Source organism: Urtica dioica, chromosome 10 (assembly GCF_054948205.1).
Source record: "Urtica dioica subsp. dioica isolate 48M chromosome 10, U.dioica_male_clone48M_v1_H2, whole genome shotgun sequence".
Lineage (NCBI taxonomy): Eukaryota > Viridiplantae > Streptophyta > Magnoliopsida > Rosales > Urticaceae > Urtica > Urtica dioica.
The window spans coordinates 5,680,088-5,706,914 of record NC_142765.1 but is presented as its reverse complement, the minus strand read 5'-3'; the positions used below and the strand labels follow the sequence as shown (position 1 = coordinate 5,706,914).

Sequence of the window (26,827 nt, the reverse complement as noted above, 5' to 3'; positions counted from 1 at the left end):
GTTACCATGGAAGGCTGGGATATATTGTTATGTTAAAAAGATCCAAAGCATGATTTGCATTTGTAATTAAGGACGAAGAGACCTTAAATGATCATTTTGCTTTTTTTTTTTATTTTTTTTTTTTTTACAAAAAATCAACGTGTTAACTAATAGCCATGAGAGCCTAAAGCTGCATATCCTTGGAACAGATAAATATCTGAATATATTGGCATTGTAGGCCTAGAATTTGTATGGAAACTTATTTTACAAAAAAGTGAATCAAGCATTTGTAGTGTTTCCGTAAAGCTGCGCATAAACTCGCCTCGTTCGATAAACGACGATCAAGCTCAACACCGCTGCAATGACGCACAGCCCCGAGAGGATTCCACAAGTGAGAGCATAGCAAACCGAACCCGAGCAAGTGAGAGAATCAGAATTGGCCATGGAATCCGCTTCCTGTTTCTCGGCATAGTAATCATATATTCCGCTCGCAATCACTCCGGAGAAGATGAGCGATCCGACGGGGTTGGCCAATATGAGGAAGTTGTAGAGAGCTCCGAAGCTCTTCAACCCAAAGAGCTCGGAAGCCGAAGCAGGCAAAACCGCCCAATGAGCGCCGTAGCCTAACCCTATGAGCACGCTCAGGACGTATATCTCGCCCGGCCATGCCATCGCGTAGTAGAAAAACCCAAATGCCATTATCGCCTGAACTATAGCAATCGCGACTGGTCTCGGATACGCATAGCCTCTGATAAAAAAACACAACGTGCACAAGAACAAGAAGTATAAGAAAAAGAAAACCTTTAACATGACAGTTTTTACTTACTTGAGCTTGTTGAGCTCTGATATCATGTTAAAATTCAGAGAATACGAATTTATCCTTGTTTTCTATATGCGCGATGCTTAACATATACAGGGATGGAGCCAGAACAATTTATTAAGGTTGCTAAAATGAAGATAAAGAAAAATTAGCAGTTAATCTTTAGATGTTCAAAATGATTAAAGGTTTAATTGGTTAACCGTGATTTTTTTTGAAAAATGTAAACTAATTAACGCTTGGTTCCAATATTTTTTATCAGATGGTTGATTAACCACGGTTAATCATGAAATAATTGGTTGAAATTGGATCTTAATCGGAAATTCAATATTTAAATTAATTGACTTGTTGATTTTAACCGGTTAAAAAACCCACATTTACCTTAGGCTCAAGCCAGCTCCGTCCCTGTTTATACGTAAAACATTTGTTTTTCTTTTCACCTTGTTATGATCTCGGAAAAGTAGCCCCCAGCGATGCGGCCGAGGAAATTCCAAATGCTGATCATGGAGATGAAAATGGTGGTATCATCGTACCCGAGCGACTCAGTCATTTGTCCCAAGTTGTCGATAACAGTCACGCCCGACCCAGAGGCCAAGACGAGCGAGGCGAACATGAGCCAAAAGTCAGCCTTGACCAACGCCTGACTCAGCGTGAAATCTTCCCCTCTCCGTGGGCCCCGCCTCCTGACCCTGACCGCCCCATCCGCCGCCGCTTTGACAAGCCTCGCCTGAAGTTGAGCCACTCGTCTTTTCCTCTCCGGACGCGACAGAGCCTCGAGCTCTTCCCTCGGCTTCTCGTCCTCAACCTCGCTCATTATGATGCTATCGTTATCATCGTCGTCTTTATCGTCTTCTCGCCTTTCTGTCCCCGAAACGAGCCTCTCTCCTTCTACCTCGCCGTATTCTTCCAATAAAGACGGATGTTTGACGAGAGTCAAAGGAATCGCTATCGGAAGAATCACGAGCGCAATCAAGACCGACGCGAAAACCGTGATTAGAGTTTGGCTCGGGCTATACAAATCCTCTATCACGAGCACTCCGAGCAAATAGGTCGCCAAGACGATGCAGATCGCGTACACGAAGGCGAAGCTAGGACCATCGGATAACCTAACTTGCCTGTGTCAAAAGATGTGACTAAAGTTAACCTTACATTTTTTTTAACCTTTTTTTACCCCGGAAAATCGAAAAATTCAAGTTTTTTTTTACTTTTTTTTTTGTTTACTGGTTAAAAATGAGCTATGTATACCTGTGGGACCCCGGGACGGGCCGGACCACGAGCATCAGAGCTGAAACGACGACTGTGGGACCGACCGCGATCATGAACACGATCGAGGACTGGCTTGTCGCGTTGAACATCAGGTAGACCTGGGTCAAGATCGCACCGCTTAGCCCGGCAAAACCTTTCAGAATCCCCACGATCGGGCCGCGGTTTTTTGGGAAGTTTCGGATGCAAGAGACCAATGACGCCGTGTTGAAGAATGTCTCTCCGTTAGTTCCAACAAAGATGCAGAGACACAGCTGAGCAGAAAAAGGAGGTAACTTGTGATGCAAGAAAAGATAATGTAGTTAATTTTTTTATTTTTATTTTCACTGACCACCCAGAGAGACATATTGGGGAGTCTGTTGGTGATGATGAGCCACAGAGCTCCGTAGCCGAGGAAGTTCTGGAAGATTCCGATGAGAAGAAGAGCCCAAGTTGGGACGAGCTCGGTGAGAGCTCCGGCTAGAAATCCGATGCTGTCTCCAAGGTCTTTAGCGACGCCGAGCATGGCGATCTGTCTCTGATTGTATCCCATGGCGGTTTTGATCACCGGAGATATGCTTCCGAAGAGGTATCCGATCCCAGCACAGGACTGGACCCACATTGCCGCCACGAAAACGAGCCATCTGTTCTTCGCCAAGGCCTCGGAAGCCTCTCGAAACCGCCTCATTGTGATCTATCGATCCAACGGCTCTTTGATTATTACAGAACAAAACCGATTTGTTATATGTTATATCCGAGAGTGTTGATGCGAATCAAAAGGCTTCCGAGAACTTTAGTGTGTGCAAGGAATACTGATTTGGTTTGTGATATATTAAGACTGAGAATGGGAATATTGATGATTTGTTTCTCCATTTTCACCGTATTCAGACTGAGAATGGTAGTTGGTCATTGTGAGATTTTATGTACAGATGTACACATGCATCGACAGCTTATATTTTATGTATAATATTGGAAGTTCCCATGGAAGACTTATATTAGTCCAGTTTTTAATTAATAAATAATCTAGTTAAAATCCTGATATATTTTTAACCTATTATCCTCCGGTTAATCTAAAACGAGTTCGGTAAGTCAGCTTGAAGCGCCTCCAAGTGTACAGCTAATCAGGTTTTATTTATTTACATAAGAGGCCTCTTTACATAATCTAGGGTCTTTTCTAGCTACATATATATATAATTTAGGTTTAATATTGATATATATTGATATGTGGCATCAATATTCTCATTATTGGTATATAATAAGTTAAACTTTTGTAATTAGGCTATTTTTAGTCCTTGACTTTTTTCTTATAGTAATTTTTGTTCCTAACTTATTCATAATTAGTAGCTTTTATAGTCCTTTAAAAAAAAAAAAAAAAAAAAAAAAAAAAAACTTGAAACATATTTATCAACTAAAATATTTTGTGAATTTGAAACTATATTTTGACCCTAAAAACACAATAAAACTTAGAAAATTGTATTTTAGAGCATTATTTTACCTGAATTACACTTTTTAAACGTCTAAATAAACTAGTTTAGTTTACGTGTGCGTTATAAATAGTTTAGGAGTTAAATTTTATTTTGAGACATAAATTTATTTCGCACAGGATCAACAGACTATCAGCGCTTAAAGCCAAAAAAAAAAAAAAAATAGAAATCAACCAAAATTCAAATGCCTGAGACATTTACGGCTATCAGCAGGATCAGAAAGTGAACCCCAAAAAATATTGGTGAACTTGTTTCCGAAGTTCAAATAACAATGTTGATCAAAACAGAGCTGATAAAAACAAAACTGAGAAAACAGCCCTACTCAGAATCCATGGCATCGAAACTCGGAGCATACCAGCCGAGCTGGTCCACAATGCTCTTCAACCGCGCTTCTTGTCCCTTTGAATTTCCTAAGGCCGTCGTAAACGGGTACACATACGTCACGTTTTTCGCCACTGCCCTATAAGCCACCACGTCTCGTTTCACCAAAAACTCGAGCACGTCTTTTCCAAACCCGCCAAAAACTTCGGCTCTCAAGTATTGGCCTGTGCTCAATCAATATGTCACACATCTTTTAATTACTATTAAAAAAAATATATCTAAGAAAAGGCTTCAATCAAGTTGGTTTCACTTACCATCAGGGGTATCTTCCAAGGCCTCAATTTTCACATTAGTTTGAGTCTTCAAGATTGCTTCTTTAAGTTTCTGCTCAATTTATCCCCCCCAAGAAAAAAGGATTGAAAAACCTAAATTATGTGGAAAATAAAATACATCAAAATTTGAGATCAAAGTTTGTAGAAAAACCTCCATTGCATTGCCTGAGTAATTCTCCGGAATCATCCATGGGATCGAAAAGGAGGCCGATTTCGGGTTAGACGATATACAGCCTGGATTAATAGATGGGCAAGGTCTGATTTTCCTGAGGAAAAAAAAAAAGTCACATATTTGATGATGAATCAAAAAGCTCAATTTGTAATGTGAAAAAAGAGAGCAAAAAATGTAGGAACTTGACAACTAAGCATCCAAGCTAATTAACGATGAAAACTAAAAAATGACCAAAACCCATTTGAAAGAAAGAAAAAAAAAAACACTAGAAAAGTGCATGGATTAATAGTTTAAGCGATTTTGAGACACACCCATTTTCAAGACCGGTCTGTAAACTCTTGGACTGAGCGAACGGAGTGGTGGTGAGCGAAGGGATCGCCGAAGAAGACAACGGCGAGCTTAGAGTTGCTGTGAGAGCCAGAGAGATCAGAGTCGGCACAATTATCGGCTGTTTCGGAAAAGGGCTTTGAACGTTTGATTTAGTGGGTCTCTGAGGATTATTAAGAGAAGCATTAATCGCCGGTGAGTACAGAGACGATATCGAGGGTCGGAGAAGAAGAAGATGGTGATGATGATGACCCATTAATTCACGTCCGTTAATTCAGTTGTAAATCTACTACTATCTACCCATTTGATTTTTAATTGTGTATTTGTGGTTTAAGGTGTTTGTTTAGAAGCAAATATGCATGTGTCGATATGTCCGAGTGGTTAAGGAGACAGACTTGAAATCTGTTGGGCTTCGCCCGCGCAGGTTCGAACCCTGCTGTCGACGAATGCATGATTATTTGAAGTTTTTATAAAAGCATTGGGTTATAAACGACAAAGAATTTAGAAACAGGGGTTATAAATGACAAATATTTGAGAAACGACAAAGGAACATAAACGACATTGGATTATTAAACGACACGGATTTTAGACATGACAAAGGTTATAAACGATAACGATTTTAAAAACGACATCATATTAAGTGATAAACGATCAAGAAAAATATTTTAGAAACGACATAAGATTTTAAGTGATATTGGGTTTAAATGGGCCTTGATCATTCTGAAGACACAAAAATTACGATAGAGACCACTATCTCTCTCTCTCTTTCGCGCGAGTCGGTCTCAGAGGCCGAGCAAAACCCTAACCGTATACTCAGAGGTAAATTGTGCTCTACGACGACAATCTCCGATTCGTTAAAGTTTGATGATCTGAGTAATACTAATCAATCAAGTTCATTCCAAATTTCTGCAGTAATTCTAGAAGACCAGAGAGAGAGAGATGACTCAGACGAACAAGCTATTCAAAGGTCAAAAGAAGAGGAAAGTAATCCCTCCTAATCGTCATGGAAAATCTGTTCATATTCGCAAAGGTAAGTACTTATTTTTTTCCTGTCTCAAATTTGCTTAGAGAACGTGAAGTTTGTATAATTTTTTTTTTTTTTTGGTATTTGTAGGAAGGAGAGCCGTGAAGCCTTTGAAGTCCACAAGCGAATTGGAAACCGATCGAGTATGCCTCGATTTTCTCTTCTTCTTCTTTTTGCTCCAAATTCTTTTATCTCTACTTCATATATAGTATTACGTTGATGAATATCTTGATAAGTTTTTAAAAATTCCAGTGTTGTAAAGTTAATTTTTTTTCTCTTTCTTATTTGGTTTATATTGAGTTGAAAATGTGGAGTAGTCTTGGCATTGGAAGAGCCAGTTTTGATTTTACAAGAATACACATAGTTTTCACTTTATGGGGTAGTCTACGGAAAATCCATAGATTTAATGAGTTTTAACACTTCCGACACTGATTAATTGGACCTTTTTAGTATGGTGCTCACATCCAAGCTTTTAAGTTCTATCTTTGAGTGTTTTAGCCAATGCTGTTTTATAGTTGTTTGAGAGAAGATTTTCTTATAGAATTTCGGTTGTAGTTTAGGGGAAACAGACCAATCGAAACGCGGTGTATAACAAAACGATGAAAGTTAGAGGCTTTGATAGGCGTCTATATTATCTTTTTCTACGGTTAAGAACCGGCTTATTTCAAGGAATCACTTGGTTTGACTAATCGGATTGGATAAAGGACTCGAATGCGAGACCTTTGTGAGTCTTTATAAGCTGCTTCGTTGATAATTTCGTTTGGGAATGTTGTGTGATATGAGCGATTCATAGTGCTCTTACGTTTTTGGGCTTTGACTGTGATCAGGAATTGACGAAGTTCATAAACCAATGCAACGAAGTAAAAGCAGCCACGGCTGCAAATAAAGAAGGAGGTCAGCTGAGAATAGTCAAAGACAAGGCACCGGAGAATCAGCCCAAAAAGAATAAAGCATCTGCGGCCAAAGAAGGCGAATCGAAACAAGAAGGATGTGAGGCCAATGAAAGCGATTCGGACGATTCGTCTTTAATAAAAAAAGAAGAAAGCGATTCGGACGATTCGGACTAATAATCTCGAACATCAGTGGAGAAACAAATACGACGAGGAGAAGAATATAGGTCGGCACTGACAGACCATACTGAAAGTTATTAGCTTAAATTTATGTTCAAAGCATGTATCTTGTGGCCATTTTTTTTTTTTTTTGCGTAGCGAAACAATGACGTTTCAGATCAGCAGTTTTGACCAACGGATAATTTGTTATAGTTGAGAATGAAATGAAGGAAATAGAATAATTTATGGAATTATTTTATGCACTTTGTTGGTACTAGTGAACAAATTGTTATTGTTATGCTTATGTTATCCGTGGAAAATTCAAATTGTAATTTTATTTATCATTATTGCAGTTAGTATTATAAATATATTCAGTGTTGCACGTTATTATAATAGGAATTAGTTGGTCAACTTAGTTGTTATTATAAATATATTCGAATATTGCTAGGGATATCAGTTACGTAGTTTCCTGATTCTGGAGAAGATAATTCATCTGATGTATTCTTTTTTAAAATCATTCGCCCGATTCAATAATGCAAGCCAGATAATTTTCTTCACTAAAACTACATGGTATTAGAGCCTAAATCTCATTAGAATACCATGTAGTTTTAGTGAAACTACATGGTTTTCTCCGAAGTTCGTGCTGAAGAAAGCCGGAAGAAGATCAAGACAGCTGAAGAACACACCACTGATGACTACAGGAACGCCACCTCAGCACTATTTGTCCGCGGAGCTGACCAAAGGAATGATTCGAAAAAGAATCCATTTTGTGACTTCTGTAAGAAGTTTTGGCACACTCGAGACAAGCGCTGGAAGATTCACGGCAAAACCACCTGGCTGGAAAAGTCGATCTGAGAGAGCTCTTCACACCATTGTCGAATCAACTCAACCAGGGCAGCTCCAACTCACAAGGGACCAATTTGGACAACTCTTGAAAATGCTTAATCCACAATCCAAACCTTCCATCGATCCATCCAGAGGCGGCTCGATGTTTTTGGGGGCCTTGGGCGATTGATAAAAAGAGGTCTTTTTTATAAATAAAAAATAAATAAATTATTATGTTAATATAAAAATTGAAAAAAAAAATCAATTTATAATAATTAAAAATAAAAAATTTAAGTATCTAATATAATTAAATTTAATCATGTCATTGTTATATTTTTTTAGACATAATATGGTTTTTACAAACACAAAACACATGCAAGTCGGACATTGTTTTTGGGGAGGTTCATAACTTAAAACTCTTAAAGTGTTTCTCTCTGAAATATATATGAAAAAATAATCTTAGGCCTAAAAAAGTTTTGTTATATTTTTTAACGAATAATTTGTAGTAGCATGTATACTTGTGTGTTTATTTATATTGTCCCGTTTTTTGAACTTTATATAAGTTCAGTATGGATTTTCCCATGGTTAGGGTTGGGAGTCACTTCGATTCCCGAGAAATCCAACTGAATTCCAGGTGGGAAATTCATTCCCGACCTGCTAGATCCCGCGACGTTCGGGTTAGATTCCGCCGACGAGAGACCTACTGCGTCGCAGCGGGATTCCAACGCTCTGTGCCTAGATGAAAGTGTTGACACTTTTCGCGTCACGGTCTGGTATGACCGCTTCTGAGCTGCGGCTCTCTCGATGAGGGCCTGCAGCATTAACTTCAATTCGGGGATCATTTCTAAACCGGACGCGGGAGTTGTCAGAGACGATGATGCCATGGGATTGGAGAGACAAGAAAAAAGGTGTTGGAAGAATTTGGGCGTAGAGTGTAAGGAAAATTGATAAGATTCCCACAGACGGCGCCAAACTGTTGACGTGAGAAATCACACCAAAGTAGTCGCGACAAATTTATAAAAGGAAATGGGTCGATTTAGATTTGTAGATGGGTCTCAATTCTTTGTAACAAGACCAAATTGAAACGCTTAGGCATATTAGACAATAAAAAAAAGACGAGAAACAGAATATAAAGCAAGCTCGGGGCTGTTTGTATTATGATCGCTCAAAATAGTACAAAGATGTTAACTTGAAGATAAGAACGCAAGATTGGAGAAAAAAACGAAAAGTAACGTGCCCGACATGGGCTTGATCGTCTTATATTTATAGTACAGGAAGTGAGGTTGCGAGCTTCGGATTGCAGGGGACACGTTGTGTGTCAGTTGGGATTCACTACTGCGTCTTGGGACACCTGTCATTGGAGACCTATTCGTATGAGGGGCAGCTACGGATCGACTAGGCTGGCGGGCTTCGTATCTGCGGGTCTTTGGGGAGCGGTTATCTTGAGCTGACATTGAATCTTCTAACGGGTTGACGTAATTCTTAAACCTGTTAGCAACAAATACATGGGCTTGCCCCTAATTTTATTGTTCTGGGCCAAATCCCTCTAGTTAGATTGAGGACGAAGTCCAACATTAACATACAAAATGGTCGACCCTTGTTCAAACTATTTACGATCCATGTGGTAAAAAAAAAAGTTATTTGCAATGGAACAAGAAGCATGTAGAAAGCATGTGGAGCGTGAATTTGGAGTGTTGAAGTCAAGTTTTGCAATTGTGACCAGACCATCCCACTTATGGAGTAAAAAAGTGTTACATGATATCATGACATCGTGTATTATTATACATAATATGATAATAGAAGATGAAAGCGATGTTAAACCAACTATTGAAGAACGAGCCGAAGTCCCAAATGCAGAAGTTGAGATGGCAGGCAATGAAGATGCTCGATTTTAACAATTCTTAGCTCAACACCGACAAATCAAGAATAGAGATGCACATATTGAACTTCGAAATGCATTAATTCAGTACTTGTGGAATGAATATACTAATTTCGATAATTAGTATATGTAATCTATCTTTCAAATATATGTTTTTTTATGTTGAATTATTTAAATGTAGTATGTTTTTTTTAGTAATGTAATTTTTATTTCAATTTTTATTTATTTTAGTTTTTTGAATATTGGTAAGTAATAAATAAGTTTAATCATTTAATTAAAAAATATAAACAATATAATTATTTATTGAAATATTTATTAATAAAGAGATTGTATATTTTTTTTTTTTTGAATAGTACGGAATTTCCATTAAAATTGGGTAAAAAAACCCATCAATACAGGAGAATAACACTTTAGTACATGGATTACCAAGACCTAAGTCGAGGTGAATCTAACACCAACTTCCGGTAAAAGCACGATATGTGCAAACTTCCGACAACGGGAAGAATTACAAGCACCAATAGAGCACACAAGAGGCTTGTTAAAAACCCAAAGAATGGTGATGGAAAAATCCAACCAAACTTGGTCCGATAACCACGAATAGGGTGGCTCTTCAACCTGCATAGATAAAAACCTAACAGGAAATCCACTACGGGAGAGAGAACTACGGTAATCCGAGTCCAACACAAAACAAAGCAAAGCAAGAAAATGATAGGTCCATGCCAACATCAAAAGAACAAACTAAAAAACTAAAACTGAAGCAAACTAAAACAAGGCGAACACCCGCACCCAAGATCTGCAGCGAGCACGGCCGCGTCGCGAACGTCGACGAGCCACAACTACCACTCTCCAACCAAAACAGTGTCGACGACGCGAGGCCGGGCCACATGAGAGAAAAGTAGCGCTCATCTAGACTTTGTTCGACCTCACCGGATAAAGATGTTAAGACCGGGATCGACGAGGGGCGTCGATCTGAAAAGGTATCACCCTGTGAGGACGGAAGCCAAGACCGAGGATGGGCTTTGACGGAGCGCTTCATCGAGGAGCGTCGGAGATTAGCAGCCACGTCGGTGAAGAGTGATAGATCGGGGATGGCCGGGTCTGAGGGAGCGCCGAGGGTCGCCTGAGGCTGGGGCGACATCGAGCTGCACCACGCCACCTGAAAAGACCAACACCAACAGCAAAAAACCGAACGTCCAAGGGAAGAGACGGCGCAACTCGGTGTTTAGGTAAACCGCCGGAGAAGGACCCCGCCGGATTTGCAGACCGGGGCGTGGGGAAGGAAAGCAGAAAAAACAAAAGAAAAGAAAAGATGTAGCAAATCGGCTAGAGATTAAACATGCCTCCCCCCAAGACTTAGCCTTGCCGCCGTTAAACGAGGGCGATGGCCGTTGCCTGGGGGGAGTGGGCGGCGGCTGAGAAGAGAAAGAGTTTCTAAAACCCTAGTTTCGGAAAGGGGAGAGAGAAGGTGTGTTTTTTTAGACAGAGATTGTATATTTTTAATAATATAAAAATGGTAAAAAGTATTTTTAGTTGAAATTTGATGTTCTGATTGGAGTTCGAAAAAAATTTGGTGCTAAATAAATTAAATATAGTGGGTGAGTTGGAATTGCTCTAATAAAAACTAGAATAATAAAAACTAGACTCTATATCTGCTAACTCTATACATAATTAAATATAATAAGAAAAAATAATAATTCTTAAATACAAAAGCCTAATACCTGTACCGTACAGGCTGTATTAGAAAACCCTTGAGATCTGCTCCAAAAAAAAAAAAAAAAAAAAACCCCTATTAGTCGTCGCTCCCAATTGCTCGACGTCTCGCCTTCTCCCAGGTGATGTTCAAACTCTTAGTTTGAGTTTTTTTATTTTATTTTGTTGATTAGTATTGCTTGAATTCCCTATTTCATTGCGAAAATATATAATTGATGTGTTTTTAGTTTATGTAATTTGAAATCGTCTAAAATTCAAATTCCTTTTTTTGGCAAAGTCTAATCAAGATATACCAGGTAGAGCATTCCCTGATTTTAGGGCTTAGATCTTGGTTTTTGTTCGCGTATTTGGATTTTGGGGATTTTGTCCTGGGTTTTGACTTAGAAGATTAGGGGAAAAAAAAAGAGAGAATAGAAGGATGTTTTAGTATTTTTTGCGTTTTTCTTAGTTGAAACTGAATAAAAGTAAATGAAACTCTGCAAAGCGGTGTTCAAGCAAGGTCATTTTCCAGACCTAAAACGTACGTTACTGAGGCGTTTTCCGGGCGTTTTACTATTTCCACGCCTCAGTACGTTCGTTTTTAACGTTTTTTTAAACCTTGATAAGAGTTGGTTTAAATGATCACTGGTTTTGGAAACTGTGCTCATTCTTTGTTCACTTATGTAAAAGAACGTCAATTGGCTGTAGAAAGTGAACTAAAAACCGTGTCTCATTATACCTTTTTTTTAATCATGCTTGTGTAATACAAAATGAACATGATTTAATTTGCGATTTTAGAGATTTGAGGTGGGGAAAAAATGTAGTTATCTTTAGGTAAAGTAAAAGAAAGTGGCTTGATATGACATGGTCAAATTGTTGGCTCAGTATGAAAGGAGTTTTTCTGAATTTTTAAGCTTTGCAATTCACTAATGTGTTTATGCATTATGAGTAGATTCATGGTTCGATTTATCTGCTTCATATTCGAATTTTCAATTTTCCACTTTTATGGTGTATATTTCTGAGGCACAATGTTGCCAATATTGTTTGCAACAACGATGACTAAGCCCCAAGCAAGAACTTTAGGTTTCATTTTTTTCTTTTTTGCGGAAGGAAGATTTATAGAAGTTTCTATAGAGCATAATTATCGTATCCTAATTTTGTGTACTGTTGTTCTTCAGAATGATTGATGATCAGGACCTGGGCTTCATTGCCAATTTCCTTGGCATCTTCATATTCGCGCTGGTGATTGCCTATCATTACGTAGTGGCGGATCCGAAATATGACGTGAAGGCTAACTAAAATGTGAGACAACAAAGGATCGGAAAATATGAATCTAGTTTTGACTTTGAGCATTATGTAGCACGTAAAATACCAGTATGAATATTTGTTAGCTTAATAGCTATTCTGGATTCCTTTCTCACAAGAATATATCTTATTAGTGTGTTACTTCTCAGCATCTTTCAGTAATACTATTACAAGAATATTTAATTTTGGACGTGTTATATTTGAGTCTCTTGCCTATAGTGTGTTAAATTTATTGTTAGAAAGTTTGGTTAACCCGTTCTCATAAGCGTTATTAGCTCACTCTTGTGAACTTCTAAATGGTTATAAGTTCAGAACCATAGATATTGTCTTGGATTCCTGACCTGCATTGTAATCGATCCTCGGTTCTTTGGGCTGGGACTTTAGGGAATGATTATGAAGAATCAATTGTTTTCTTCCTTCGAAAAATTGAGAAAAACATTCATGTTTGTTGCAGAAGTGGTCTCTTCGAAAATGTCAAACACCAATTTGATGATACATGTAATTTCTCAGTCCCCATATGGCTAAAACTTATGATTAAAATGTCCCCACATACTTTGTTCACATATATATGTATTTTATGTTCGCTAAAGTCATCAATCTGTCTGACTTTATACAAAAGTTAGTTAAAGATGCGGTTTTTGCGCACCTTAGATTGAACTCTTTAACACTTTACGTCAACAGCAACGTGGGGACATTTCACTCTCTTTCTTTTTTATGTTTCTTCCAATCAGGTAATATGATTATTTGTGGGGTTTAGTCGATGAAGAAGTTAGATGATTCATGATTGTTTGGCATTGTTGTTGATGTTGGACTTTGTCTTCCATTAATATGAAAGAGTTTGGGTCTAATACAATCATAATCGGATCAAGGCCCACAAAATTGGTTCATTTTTAGAATTGAGCTGAATTTGTTATGCTCGATGCACAAATTCACGGGTTGACCCTCGAAGTGAGGCAAGTTTATAAGATCAATCAGATAGCACAACTATTTTCCTGAACACCCGGATAACGTGCATCCACCACCACGGCATTTCCCCTCGTAACTACCCCGCTCAAGAAATGGTCTTCAGCGACAGGTATCCTTCCGAATAACGATGAGCTCTGCAACAAACGTGTGACGTGTCTTCGAGAAGACCGGAGCTCGCCAACCTCCCCGACGACTATAAATATTGGATTATTAAGCCTTCCTAGGCACGTCTTTTTTTTTTTTTTTTTTTTACGAATGCTTTGTAATCGCCTCACTCTTAATACAAAGCCCAGAGCTATCTTTCGACCCCATCTTCTCTTTAATTACGCATTTGCAATCTCAATTTCGGGAATTGGATTTTATCTTGTTACGAACTTTAAATCTAAATCGCCATTTTTTAATTACGAATTGTCGAGATTGTTTTTGGTTTAATTTTTCACATCTAACAATTATCATTGATGATGTTTGGTTACTTTGTAAAAATGTTCCTTATTATAATTCAAGATGTTTGGTTTACTTTGTAAAAAAGTTCCTTATATGAATAACTTGATTACACTTTCCCTTTCCAATAACAGTGTGTTTATAGACTAGAGAGTGCAAGGGATATCCCAAATACTGGAAGATGCTAAATTACTTGAAAAAATACAAATTTATCTATATATTAGTATTTATCTATCGCTTTGTGCTCTTTGTCCAACAATGAAAAAAAAAAAAAAAAAAAAAAAACACGCGCGCGCGCGCGCGAAAACTTTTGACATTTGTATTGCAGGGAAATCACAAATTCTATAATAATGAATCAATACAACACCACCTAAAATAATAATAAACATATTGAATCAATCATGGAGTGGATGATCTGGTAGTGAGAGAAGATCTCATGTCTACAATGGCAGTGTCATGAGCACCCAAGTTGATGGCCTCTTTGCTGGCCCTCAAGAACCTCGAAACCGCGCCTTTCACGTACCGATCGGCTTCTTTCACACTCATCTTCTTGCTCATCTCGTCGGGGAAGCTGCTCAGAAAGTGGTCCCCGTTCAGCACCGCCGCCAGCTGGACCACCTCGCTCTGAAATTCCGATAACGCCCTCTCCTCCTCCGCCTCTGTCTTCCTCAGCGGCGTCACCTCCGGCAACACCTCTGCCACCGGTCAAAATCATGTAATATTAAGATAACTAAGATATAAATAAGGCTTTTTAATGCTGATCTTAATTATTTTTGTGACAACATTGTCACAAAACTCTTGTTGTCCCAAGCATTTCTTTTTTTAATAGAAAATTCAGGTGATTCGAAATGCGATCGTTTGTGTGCTATAGTTGATAGAATAATGATTGGAGATCGGGCGTGGTGTGTTACCGGGACAGTCGGTTCTTGGGGAGGTTAGCTCGGTGACGACGTGTTCAAACGTGCCAGCCCAAGCATCTCTGTGGGTTAAGAAGTTGGATCTCAAATTGAAGATCTTCTTGATTGTTGCCGGGATCGAAGAATGCTCAAACTCCGAGCTTGGCGTCGGTCCTTGGGGCCCGCTCACAACTGAAAACGATGCCAAGTCAATTAGATGAGTAAAAGCTTCTAAATTCATCAATTAGAAAAGATAAATATCCTTCATATTCTCCATATTTAGTCGTGTAAGCCAATTACTGAAAAATCCAGGTCGAAATTTGGTAAAAAAAAATTGGAAAAATCTAACTGAACATTGATGAAACCCAGAGAAGGTTTTTAAACGAAATTTACACCGAAAAAATAATTGAATTTCAAAAAATTCCAGCGAAAAAATAAATAAAATCAAACGTCCAAAATTTTCATAGGCAAACGGACATTTCCATATATATAGACCCACGGGGTCAATCGTATAAATAATACCATCTAATAAAAAAGCTATATAGGTTGTATTATTAAATATAATGAAATCAAGAATAATTTTAGGGACACAACTTTCGGCAAAGGTGGACTTGGCTCGCCTAAACTTATTGTATGCTATATTTTAGCCCTTTCCAATTTATTTTTTTTCCTTGCATAATAAAATTAAACTTGCAGCCATTCTAATTTCTATTCATTCGTTCTACTAAAATTAATCCCTACCTTGACCATCCAGAAACTTACTAAAGATTTTTGTTGTCTCTCTCTCCTATATATTTACCTTTTTTTTTTTACCTCTTGGACCCTCCTAAATTTCGTTTCTGCCCCCTAAATGCTAGAATAAAATTTAAAATACTTTTGTCTCCTTAAATCCATGTTTATACCTACTAAATTTTGTTTTTCTCCCTTAAATTTTTTCCTTTTTTTTATTTTTTACTACTAAAATTTTATATTTTGACCCTCTTGCCCATCCTAAATTTGTTTAAATAAATTAAATATGGAAAAAAAAAAAAAAAAAAAAAACTGACCAGTCCCTTTCTTGATCCAAGGAGACACCATAATAGTAGGAACCCGAACCCCGAGGCGGTCAAACTTAAAAAAGCCTGGCGGCGGGCCCGTGTTCCCATCGGGGCTCGGTACATCAACATAAGGCGTAGCCACGTGGTCGTAAAACCCTCCGTGCTCGTCGTAGGTGATCACAAGCAAGGTTTGGTTCCACTGCGGGCTAGCCCTGAGGGTCTCGTACACCTCTTTCACCAGCCTCTGTCCCTGCGCCACGTCGTGCGATGGGTGATCGTCGTTGGCGGGGAAGCCCTTGAGGTCGAAATAGCGGGGCTCGATCACGGAAAGATCCGGAAGCTTCCCTTCTCTGGCGTGTTTCTTGAAGGAGATGCCGTAAGGGTGGAATTTGAACACGTATTTGAGTTTTCTCATGTTCCGGTAGAAAAGTGTTGTTGGAATGTTCTGGAAGTAAACGCCGAAGTTGTGCCCGTCCGCGTGGAGAGAGTCGAAGATCGTCTTCTGAGGGAAACCTGAAACAACCACGGCCCCGGAATTATTTCCGTTATTGACCAACTATATCTATAGACTATAACAATAGCTTCAAATCTTTGCAACATTTTTTTTCTTCAGAAAATTAAGAAAATAGTCAACTTAAACGTTTGATATTGCTAAATAGTCAACGTTTGGTAAATCTTAGATAAATAGTCGCTTTCAGATGTAAATAACCAACCTTTAGTATATGGAAGTGACTATTTACGTAAGATTTACCTCTGTCAGTGACTATTTACCTAAGATTTAATGTATATGTGAATGTTTGACCTTTAGGCAGTGATACAAACAGAATTTGAATGTGAAAGGGAAAAAAAAAAAACATTAATTTTTTTTTCAGGGGCTGTGTAATTCTTTTTATTTATATAGAATATACATGAAAAAAAAAACTCATATAATTTTAGGTTAAAAAATTTGTGTATGTACATAAATTGAAGGTAAGAAATTAATTTCCGTCCCCTGCTTTTAAGTTAATCTTGAAAATTCTTATTACCATTGATGAACAATACAGTTTATTAATAATAAACTGGAATATATACATTGTAAGTTAACTGTTTTTTTTTTATTATTACAAGCTATAACTCATTTTTCAATAACAAAAAGAACAAAAAAAAAAAAAAAAAAAAAAACAATAGATACACCAATGATTTCTTCTTTAAAAATGTCTCATTTCAAGCTTTCCATTTATGCCTTAAAACTTAAAAGCTTTATAGAGTAATCTTTGATTATTATAATATTACAAACTTTGATTATTGTTCATTCGATGCGTCTGTCTTTTAGAGTACTCTTATCTTCTTTTTTCTTCTTCTAAAACACCATATAATAATGAGAAATTGTCTTATTTGTCGTCAATTTTATAATTTTTTTCTCAATTTCCACCGAAATACTAATTTTTTCCAAAATATCACAATCTATGTCAACAATGTTGACATCTATTTTTGCGCTTCACTATGAGATGTCAACATTGTTGACATAAATGTCAACAATATTGACATCTCGGTGGCATTTTGGAAAAAATTAGTATTTTGGTGAAAATTAGAAAAAAAAATTTATAAAATTAGTGACAAATTGGACAATTTCTCTCTAATAAATGATTAACAGATTAACAGAATGCATTAATAATAATCTAAAAATATATAGTAAAAAAATTTCTAAATATTGATAGCACACAATTCAGTCTTTAAGAAAAAAATAAAGGCTGACCTGAAGCGAGTTGTTTCTTCACATGGGAGGTCGAGCCGTGTGACGTGGCGGAGTAGACAAAGAGCCGGTTCGGCTGAGTCGGACCGGGAATCGAAGAAAACCAACGGTCGAAAACCGCGTACTCCTTGGCTAGGGCTTCGTAGACCGGAACAGAACCGGGTCTGAATCCCTTCATGACGGTCTTGGAAAGCTCCGGCGAGATCGAGAGAGCTTGCTCGACGAAGCCGGTCATCGTCGGAATATTCTGATTGAATCCGAACACTTGTTGCTCCACGGCGTCGAAGGAGTGACCCGGGTCCGGATCGACGAACTCGGCGTCGTCGGTGAAGCAGATCGACGACGTGTCGTTTCGCTTCGTCGACATTGGATTGCACTCTTTTCCGGTGACGCCGTTGATCGAGGAGTTCACGACGGTCTTCATCCAACCCAGCATGTGGTCGAACGACCGATTCTCCATCACCAAAACGACGACCGTTTTGATCGGCGTTTGAGCTTGTTGAGCTTGAGACGAGGTTCCATGGAAGTGTTGGAAGCAGAGTGTGAGGAAGACAAACAGAGTCAAGTGTTGTCGTTTTTCGTCACTTCTTTTTCTCTCTCTCATCTTTTTTTTTCCTCCTTTTTCTTTTGTGAATGAGTGATGTTCTCTGAATCTGATGCTTGGATTTTGTGGAGTTTTACTTATATTTAAAAGCGAAAAAAAAAAAAAAAAATGAAGATGAAAGTGAAACTAAAGTGAAACATGTTGTCGTGCCACGTCAACACCAAAGCAATCACCTTAAAGGCTTAAACTAAGGAAAATGTGTTTTTAAAATGGCGGGCATATTGGTAATTTACCGAAAATAAAGTTTAGCCTTTTTTAAATTTTACGAATGGATATATTAGCAATAATAATGTCTCTCTCATGATCATACACGTATGACATCGCATATTCACAAAAATCGCATAAATGCAAATCTTTATTTAATTTCATTCAAACGAATAGCACTGATTAGTGTTTAGTAATAACATCTTCTATCGTTATCTGATCCTTTTCGCTTTGAATGCTATTTTTAAATGAAATCTTCTTATTAATAGAATGTGAGTGAAAGAAATAAAGACATAGATAAGGAACGGTACTATGAATATCATGTATCATGTTCATGTCACCACTATGGCAATTTCAGGAGATTCCTCAAAGGAAAATGACATTCTTTTGGATAGAGACAAAGCGAGGATTTCCATTTAGGTGGGACTAATTTGTAAACAAAAATTCAAGGGGAGCTAATTTATAAATTTAAAAGGTAAAAAATTGTAAAAAAATGAAAAATGGGTAAAAAATGCAAAAAAAAAAAAAATTTGAGGGGGCTTTACAGCTGGCTTCGTGCCTGCTTTTGGATATCATATATTTTAGAGGGGTTGTTAAAGAATTTTTTACTCTTAACCAAAGGATGAGAATGTTCTAGTCCATCGTTTTTCTTCTCTTTTTATTTATTTTACTTTTTTTTTATCATGATTCATACTTCTTATTTTTATAGAAATTTGTGGCAGTGAAATCAGAACAGCAGTCACTGTGCTGGCAATAATAAGATCTAGTGTCATGTGAGAATGGTTGTGGCCTGCCACGTCAAAAACTTTCATAAAATAACAAAAATCAATATCTAAAATTGCCGTATAACAACAAGGCAACAATACTTGCCTCGTGACAATCAACTTGTTATTATCATCCTCTCTCTTTTTTTTTTTTTTCTTTTCCGGCGTATGAAAATTTTGGTTTGAAAATATTTATTAGTAGTGTCACAAAACAATGTATTGGTTGGTTTAATATAGAAATTTGGAAGTACATATAAAAATCATTTTGGACATTGAATTTGAAGTGAGTCGATGACTACAGTCATATACGTGTTGACCGACCTCATAAATATGACCTACCAGATATTCTCTCTCTCTCTCTCTCTCTCTCTCTCTCTCTCTCTCTCTCAATTAACAAGACTGAGACGAGTGGTTTTAATGAAATCCTATATATTTAATGCAGAATTGGAGAAAGATCAGACATATTTCACACTCAACCATTATAATAGTTACACAATGGACTGCATGTGAAGCGTTAAAAGATTGCGTGAGATTTAATATGGGACCCTTGAGTTTTGAAGCTCAATGTAATATCACATTAGAATATGAAGCCATATTTTAAACTCTTTAAAAAAAGGAAAAATGATATTTTTGGTCCCTCAACTTTGTCACTTGTAACAACTTGGTCCCTGAACCAAAAATCTGCATTTTTATCCCTTCATCATTGTAATTGTATCATATTTGGTCATTATGTTACTTATATCACCAAAATAAACGAAATTCGATCGTGTGTCTATCATGTGTTAGGAAAAATAAAAAAATATATTGGTAATAACGTGAATTCGCAACATTCGAATCCATTCGGCAGTGTTTCTGAGACGGTTTGGCTTTCATGAAGCCGTTGTCGCCACCATCGGTAAGTAATTAATCTTTATCGAAATGGGTCTCTCTCGAATTAATATCTCATGTTATAACCAATATAGCATTGTTTTTCAACACATGATAAACACACGATCAAATCTCGTTTATTTTGGCAATATAAATATCGTAAGGACCAGATATGATACAATTACAATGACGAATGGGTAAAACTGCAGATTTTTTTTGTTCAGTGATCAACTTGTTACTGGTGACAAAGTTGAGGGGTCAAAAATATCATTTTTCCTTAAAAAAAAATTAAGTTTTTGACCCCTTGAATTGTCTAAAATATCCTTAAATTTTAAAAATCCAATTTATCTCCTTCATTCCCATTTCTTAAGCAATATTCATTCACTTCTACCTACTGAGCCATGCAAATTTCTCTACCCATCGGCCCACGAAAATTTCTCCTCCCACTCACGCAAAACCATTTCTAGTCCCACTTCATCTTCGTCATCCCATGCAGCCTCAATCGTCTCCACAAAACTGTGACGACAAAGAGGAAATGGGACTAGAAATGATCGTGCATGAGTGGGACAAGAAATTTTCGTGGGTCAGTGGGTAGGGAAATTTTCGTGGCTCGGTGAGTAGAAGAAGTGAATAAATATTGCTTAGTTTGAAAAAATGAGAATGAATGAGATAAATTGGGTTTTTTAAATTTAAGGGTATTTTGGACAATTCAAAAGTCAAAGACTTGATTTTTCTAAAAGGTCCAAATATGGTTTGATTTTCAAATGTGTTGCTACATTGAGCTTGGAAACTCAAGTTTCCCTTTAATATAAGGGAAATTGCCACAACTACTACCAAATGAATAACTTTTTCCAATTTCCCACCAAAACCATAATTTGGCCAAAAATGCCACTAACTCAAATGTACAACTACCCTTTTACCCTCCACTTAAATTTTTCTTACAACCCACACCAACTCTCCCTCATATCCCATCTCACTCCTCATTTTCGCTCATATCCCGCTCATATCTCATCCCAAATCCCTGACTCTCTCTCTCTCTCTCTCTCTCTCTCTCTCTCTCTCTCTCTCTCTCTCCGTCGGTCTCTAAAACCCTCGGCGTCGCTACACCCATGGTCACGCAGAGCCAAACGCCTACGAGACCCAAACGCCTACGAGACTCAAACGCCCACGAGACCCAAACGCCCACGAGTTCGTAGTCCAAGACCAGCCCGCGCCTACGAGACCCAAACGCCCACGAGTTCGTAATCCAAGACCAGCTTGCCCACAAGGTTTGTCTCGCATTTCTTCATTTTTCATAAATTTCGTGGTTCAAAAAGTTCAAGTTCTATGTCATTTTGATAGTTTAAAGAGATTCAAATGTCCTGTTTGGTCTGGGTATGTTCACCAGTGAGTTCATCAATTGTTGACTTCAGATGTCAACAGTGGACGTCAACTGTTGACATCTGAAGTCAACAAATAATTAATAACTCAACTCTGCCTATGATTTTTGTACGCAGTGATGGCGGCTATTTATTTATTATTCAAGCACAGTGGAACTTGGGTTGAACCTGGTTGTTATCATGAGAATGGATCTTTCGGAATCATGGTGCCGTATGAAGTTAACTTCGCTAGTTTGATGCAAATCATTTACGCGAATTTGGGCAAATCACCATCCACTCATATCATTGGTGTTGCATACGCCATGGCTGGTGCCTTGAAACCTGTTGAGATAACCAACGACGCTACGTTAGAAGGTTATTTATATTTGAGGAAGAGGAAAGAAGATGACACGGAGAAATTACAATTGATATTGGAAATAAATGAAATTCCACCCGGGCTCGATTCTCTAGGGGTTGGATCCACTGGCAACAGCCGTGATAGTGGTTGCGTTGGAAACCCGCCTACAAGAGTTTCTGACATGCCATCCATACCCGAGGAGGGGTGTGGTTCGGTTCCAACTCCTGATTCGGTAATTCGTGGTACGTTCGGATTGGATGACTTAAGGTTGTCAGCTATGAGACACAACGACAACAACAACGACAACGACAATGCTCTCCACCACGAAACTCGCCTCCACCTATAAATTCCCGATCCCCTCCTCCACCACGCAACTCCCCTCCGTCACCACGATCCCCTCCTCCACCACAAAACTCCCCTCCTCCACCACGCAACTCCCCTCCGTCACCACGATCCCCTCCTCCACCACAAAACTCCCCTCCTCTACCACGCAACTCCCCTCCGTCACCACGATCCCCTCCTCCACCACAAAACTCTCGTCCTTCATCACCGTCTACGCCGAATTCACATAGCGTCCCAAGTTCATCTACTAGGAGAGACTCAAACATGGATGAGGCTATTATTTTAGATGGTCATTCCCCCGTATTTATTGAGCGACATGCATTGTACAAGGATAAAAAGACTTTACAGAAACACTTGATGTTGTTCGCTATAAACAACAACTTCACGTATAAGACAAAGAACTCGGACAAAAACACATTGCATGTTGTTTGTCTGGGAGAGCATTGTAATTGGGCTGTCCGGGCCGTGAGAAAGGCTAACACGCCCATTTTCCAAATTAGAAGGTAAACTCTCTTTGTTGAATCATGTATGAAATTGAAATACTGTAATTAGATCTCTGTTTTTTGACATCTGGTGTCAATTGTTGACATCTGGTGTCAATTGTTGACATCTGATGTCAATTGTTGACATTAATGTTGAAACTAAGTTTGTTGTAATTTTCATGTTTTAGGTTCGACAACGACCACAGTTGTGCCCTGAACGTAAGACAAGGACGTCACCCGCAAACAACGAGTACTTTAATAGGAGAGGTTGTGAAGCATAAGTGTATTGATCCAAGCGTGGGTATGTGCAAACCGAAAGAGATAATGAACTACATGCAAATGGATTACGGGGTGTCTATGTCTTACAAAAGAGCTTGGCGTTCCAGAGAGCAGGCTCTAAAGTCCCTCTACGGCAATTCCATGGAGTCGTACGCATTCTTACCTAAGCTAAGGTACATGATCGAGACTAAGAATCCAGGTTCTTTATTTGACCTCGTCACTGGTGAGGGCGGCGTATTTATTAGTTTTTTCATGTCACTCGGCCCATGGAGAACGGGGTGGAAGTATGTAAGACCCGTGATTATCGTCGATGGTACTCATTTGAAGAACTATTACAAAGGAACGTTGTATACGGCGTGTGGGATGGACAGAAACAAACAAATTTTTCCACTAGCCTACTGTATTGGTCCTTCAGAGTCTAACGAAACTTGGATTTACTTCTTCGCCAAATTGAAAGATGCAATTGGGGAACGGGAAGAGCAAGTATTTGTATCTGATAGGCACGCTGGCATAATCAATGGCATCAAGACGGTATTTCCGAACTGTGATCATGGTTTTTGCATGTACCATCTTCACGGTAATTTGAAGACTACTTTCAAGGGGATTACGAAGGAGGTGAAGTGGAATTTTTACGGTGCCTCGAAGGCATACACTCAGCGGGAATTTGAAAGTTTCATGGTCATGTTGGACGCTGAAAATCCCGAAATACGACGGTACTTAGCTAATGATGTCGGGTATCAAAGGTGGGCACGATGCATGTTCAGGAGAAAGAGGTACGGTATCATGATGAACAACAACGCGGAAGCATTGAATGCATTAAATGTAAAAGTCAGACAATTTCCAGTTTCGAAGTTGATGGATTGGCTGAGAGAGAGAAGTATGAAATGGTTTTATGAACGTCGAGATGCTGCGGCCAAAACAAACACGCTCCTCACAAAAGTATACCAAGCCAGAGCAGACAAGTACATTGCATACGTTGTTCGAATAGAGGTAAAGTCTACAATTGTTGTATGTTTCATGTTTTGTACAAGATTTTGATGAAGTTATGTTTTCTACTAGGTGAGGCCATCTTCAGTCGACGAGTTTGAGGTCGTAGACAGAGAGGGGATTGTATATGCTATTAATTTAGAAGAGATGACATGCTCATGTCGGCGATGGCAGGCTCATAATTTTATTTGTCCACACGCAATCGCAGCATGTCGAGTACGTAACCGTCAAGTTGAGAACTACATTTCCGAGTTCTACTCTACGGAGTATTTGCGTGCAACCTACGCAGGTGTACATCATCCTCATGGCGACATTTCGAGTTGGAATATTCCCCCCGAGGTGGAGAATATCAAAGTTCTTCCGCCTCAACACAAAGCACGTGCCGTCGGTAGGCCCAAAAAGAGAAGAATACCCTCTCAAGGTGAGGACATTATTAGGCGCAAGTGTACGCGTTGCGGGCAAATTGGCCACAATCGTCAAACATGCAATAGTGCTACTCCTTTGTCCACGCAATAATTTTAGACTTCTTTGTAATTTCCACCATTTCAGTAGTGACTCTTGTTGATTTCTTAGTTTATTGAGAAATTTATTTGTAATCTCCGACTTGTATGCAGATTTTAGACATCTAAAGTCAACAATAGACGTCTATTGTTGACATCCGATGTCAACAATTGTTTGTGATTTCTTATTGTTCTCCATTAGTTGTGAGGGAACTAAACAATTGATGTCAATTGTTGACAATTGATGTCAATTGTTGACAATTGATGTCAATTGTTGACATTAGATGTCAACAATTGATGTCAACTGTTGACATCTAGTGGATGAATTTAAATTTAGTTATTCACTTAGGCATGCAATTCACACCATTACACATATATAAAAGGGACATAGTGTAAATAGACATATTAAGCAGTTTCAAGCATTCAAGTCATACAAAAACCCATACAAATATAAATATTACGAAGTTTAGACCAATGATGTGGGAAATTCATCGTCAGACTCATTTCTTGTTGATCCTCATCCTCCTATAATAGAGAAGTTCCTCTCTCTGGGTTTTCAGCATAAACAGTCGTGTCCCCTTGGGCACGACTTCCATAAAATCTCTTTTTTCCTTCAACGGAGTCTCCCAATCGTCTCCGATGATTTCTTTCATAACCCTTTCGAGAGACATGATCGGACCCGATTCAGTCTCACTACAAAAAATATCCAAGTACCATATGTACTCAGCTTGGCTCATTTGAAACTCCGTGAGTTGTGCATCACCGAGTTCCGATCCGCTTGCCTTATTAACATCAATTGACTACAATTTTAGTAATTGTCTACAATTATAGGTATGAATGTCTACAATCATAAAAAATAATAACCGAAAATCAGCTTTGCTTGGCATCAAAATGTACCTCATTTTTAGATAATTTTCTCTTTCGGGGCTCGAAGTCGTCATAGCTTGTCACCGGAGATTCAATGAAGTGTTTTTCTGACATTTCTGCATATTAGTATCAACAACGTTCATTATTGACATCTAAGGTCAACAACTGATGAGAGAAATTGACATCTAAACTCTACAGAGTTCATCAGTTGTTGACATTAGATGTCAACAGTTGACGTCCATTATTGACATCTAATGTCAACAACTGATTATTGACATCTAAAATCTTCATTATTTGTTGACATTAGATGTCAACAGTTGACGTCCATTATTGACATCTAATGTCAACAACTGATGAGAGAAATTGACATCTAAACTCTACAGAGTTCATCAGTTGTTGACATTAGATGTCAACAGTGGACGTCAACTGTTGACATCTAATGTCAACAACTGATGAGAGAAATTGACACCTAAGGTCATCAGTTGTTGACATTAGATGTCAACAATTGACGTCCATTGTTGACATCTAATGTCAACAACTGATGACATCTAAACTCTACATAGTTCATCAGTTGTTGACATTAGATGTCAACAATGGACGTCAATTGTTGACATCTAATGTCAACAACTGATGAACTCTGTAGAGTTTAAATGTCAATTTCTCTCATCAGTTGTTGACATTAGATGTCAACAGTGGATGTCAACTGTTGACATCTAATGTCAACAACTGATGAACTCTGTAGATTCATCCCAAACACCTAAAATCTGTTCATCCAAACAATATCCCAAACAATATCCTAAAGAACTGATGAACTCTGAAGATTCTTAACATACCCAAACAATATCCCAAAAAATATCCTAAAAAGCGAAACGAACCTTGTGCGCGACCTGATCTTGGACTAAATCTGGAGTTTGAGTCTCGTCGGCGTTTGGGTCCTCGAGTTTTAGAGAGTTGGTGCGAGAAAGAGAGCTGGTCCTCGGGCACCTGGGTTTCTTGGGTCTGGTGGCTTTGGGTCCTCGTCGGCGTTTGGGTCCTCGAGTTTTAGAGAGTTGGTGCGAGAAAGAGACCTGGTCCTCGGGCACCTGGGTTTCTTGGGTCCTCGGGAAAAGACTGACGCGAAGAGAGAGAGAGAGAGAGAGAGAGAGAGAGAGAGAGAGAGAGAGAGAGAGAGAGAGAGAGGAAGAGATTGACAGGAAGAGTCATGGATTAATGTGAGATACGAGCGGGATTTTGAGAGTTGGTGTGGGTTGTAAGAAAAATTTAAGTGAAGGGTAAAAGGGTAGTTGTACATTGGGATTAGTGGCATTTTTGGCAAAATTATGGTTTTGGTGGGAAATTGGAAAAAATTAGTGATTTGGTAGTAAATAGGGCAATTTCCCTTAATATAATACTAAATATTTAATGACAAAATCATGGACCCATTTGACAATTAAGAGGTAAAAAAACAAAAGAAAACAAATTATTTTTGTATTATTTTTATTATATTATTATTTTTAGATGCAATGTGAACGCAAGACCTTTATGAGTCATATACTGAGCCAATCAAGAATGTGAAACCGTGATTCGAGTGGATTTGGAAGTTTGGAATTTGGATGATTCTTTTTATTATTTTATTTACATAAATATAGTTATTACCTAATCATCATATATTCAGATCTTACTCCCCACATTATAAAGTTTAACAAATTAATAGTTACT

The 26,827-nt window shown here is 38.3% G+C and overlaps 5 protein-coding genes, 1 non-coding gene and 1 pseudogene across 6 annotated transcripts; 4 read left to right on the top strand and 3 right to left on the bottom strand.

Moving 5' to 3' along the window:
* Positions 1–203: 203 nt before the first annotated feature.
* LOC149383251 (protein NUCLEAR FUSION DEFECTIVE 4-like) lies at positions 204–2,850 on the bottom strand. Its single transcript, XM_089629198.1, has 4 exons — positions 2,391–2,850; positions 2,042–2,313; positions 1,237–1,911; positions 204–727 (listed from the first exon to the last, which is right to left on the bottom strand). Exons 1-4 carry the CDS (start codon positions 2,724–2,726, stop codon positions 259–261), a joined length of 1,752 nt encoding a protein of 583 aa, XP_089485324.1. The 5' UTR covers positions 2,727–2,850; the 3' UTR covers positions 204–258.
* Positions 2,851–3,652: 802 nt separating this feature from the next.
* LOC149383250 (thylakoid lumenal 17.9 kDa protein, chloroplast) lies at positions 3,653–4,946 on the bottom strand. Its single transcript, XM_089629503.1, has 4 exons — positions 4,659–4,946; positions 4,327–4,441; positions 4,158–4,227; positions 3,653–4,067 (listed from the first exon to the last, which is right to left on the bottom strand). The coding sequence occupies exons 1-4, from the start codon at positions 4,928–4,930 to the stop codon at positions 3,841–3,843; spliced, it is 684 nt and encodes a 227-aa protein (XP_089485629.1). The 5' UTR covers positions 4,931–4,946; the 3' UTR covers positions 3,653–3,840.
* A 91-nt stretch (positions 4,947–5,037) lies between these two features.
* On the top strand, positions 5,038–5,119 carry TRNAS-UGA (transfer RNA serine (anticodon UGA)). The gene has a single exon. It is a non-coding gene; the product is annotated as a tRNA-Ser (tRNA).
* Positions 5,120–5,372: 253 nt separating this feature from the next.
* Positions 5,373–6,998, top strand: LOC149383248 (2,3-bisphosphoglycerate-dependent phosphoglycerate mutase). Its single transcript, XM_089629504.1, has 4 exons — positions 5,373–5,493; positions 5,587–5,704; positions 5,789–5,841; positions 6,526–6,998. The coding sequence occupies exons 2-4, from the start codon at positions 5,614–5,616 to the stop codon at positions 6,763–6,765; spliced, it is 384 nt and encodes a 127-aa protein (XP_089485630.1). The 5' UTR covers positions 5,373–5,493; positions 5,587–5,613; the 3' UTR covers positions 6,766–6,998.
* Positions 6,999–12,318: 5,320 nt separating this feature from the next.
* LOC149383247 (dolichyl-diphosphooligosaccharide--protein glycosyltransferase subunit 4A pseudogene) lies at positions 12,319–12,652 on the top strand (annotated as a pseudogene).
* A 1,399-nt stretch (positions 12,653–14,051) lies between these two features.
* NPC6 (non-specific phospholipase C6) lies at positions 14,052–18,197 on the bottom strand. The gene is made up of 4 exons (XM_089629009.1): positions 17,521–18,197; positions 15,795–16,298; positions 14,764–14,940; positions 14,052–14,547 (listed from the first exon to the last, which is right to left on the bottom strand). The coding sequence occupies exons 1-4, from the start codon at positions 18,119–18,121 to the stop codon at positions 14,252–14,254; spliced, it is 1,578 nt and encodes a 525-aa protein (XP_089485135.1). The 5' UTR covers positions 18,122–18,197; the 3' UTR covers positions 14,052–14,251.
* A 4,623-nt stretch (positions 18,198–22,820) lies between these two features.
* Positions 22,821–24,391, top strand: LOC149383245 (uncharacterized). Its single transcript, XM_089627723.1, has 4 exons — positions 22,821–23,765; positions 23,835–23,885; positions 24,052–24,183; positions 24,377–24,391. Exons 1-4 carry the CDS (start codon positions 22,821–22,823, stop codon positions 24,389–24,391), a joined length of 1,143 nt encoding a protein of 380 aa, XP_089483849.1.
* The last annotated feature ends 2,436 nt before the right edge of the window (positions 24,392–26,827 follow it).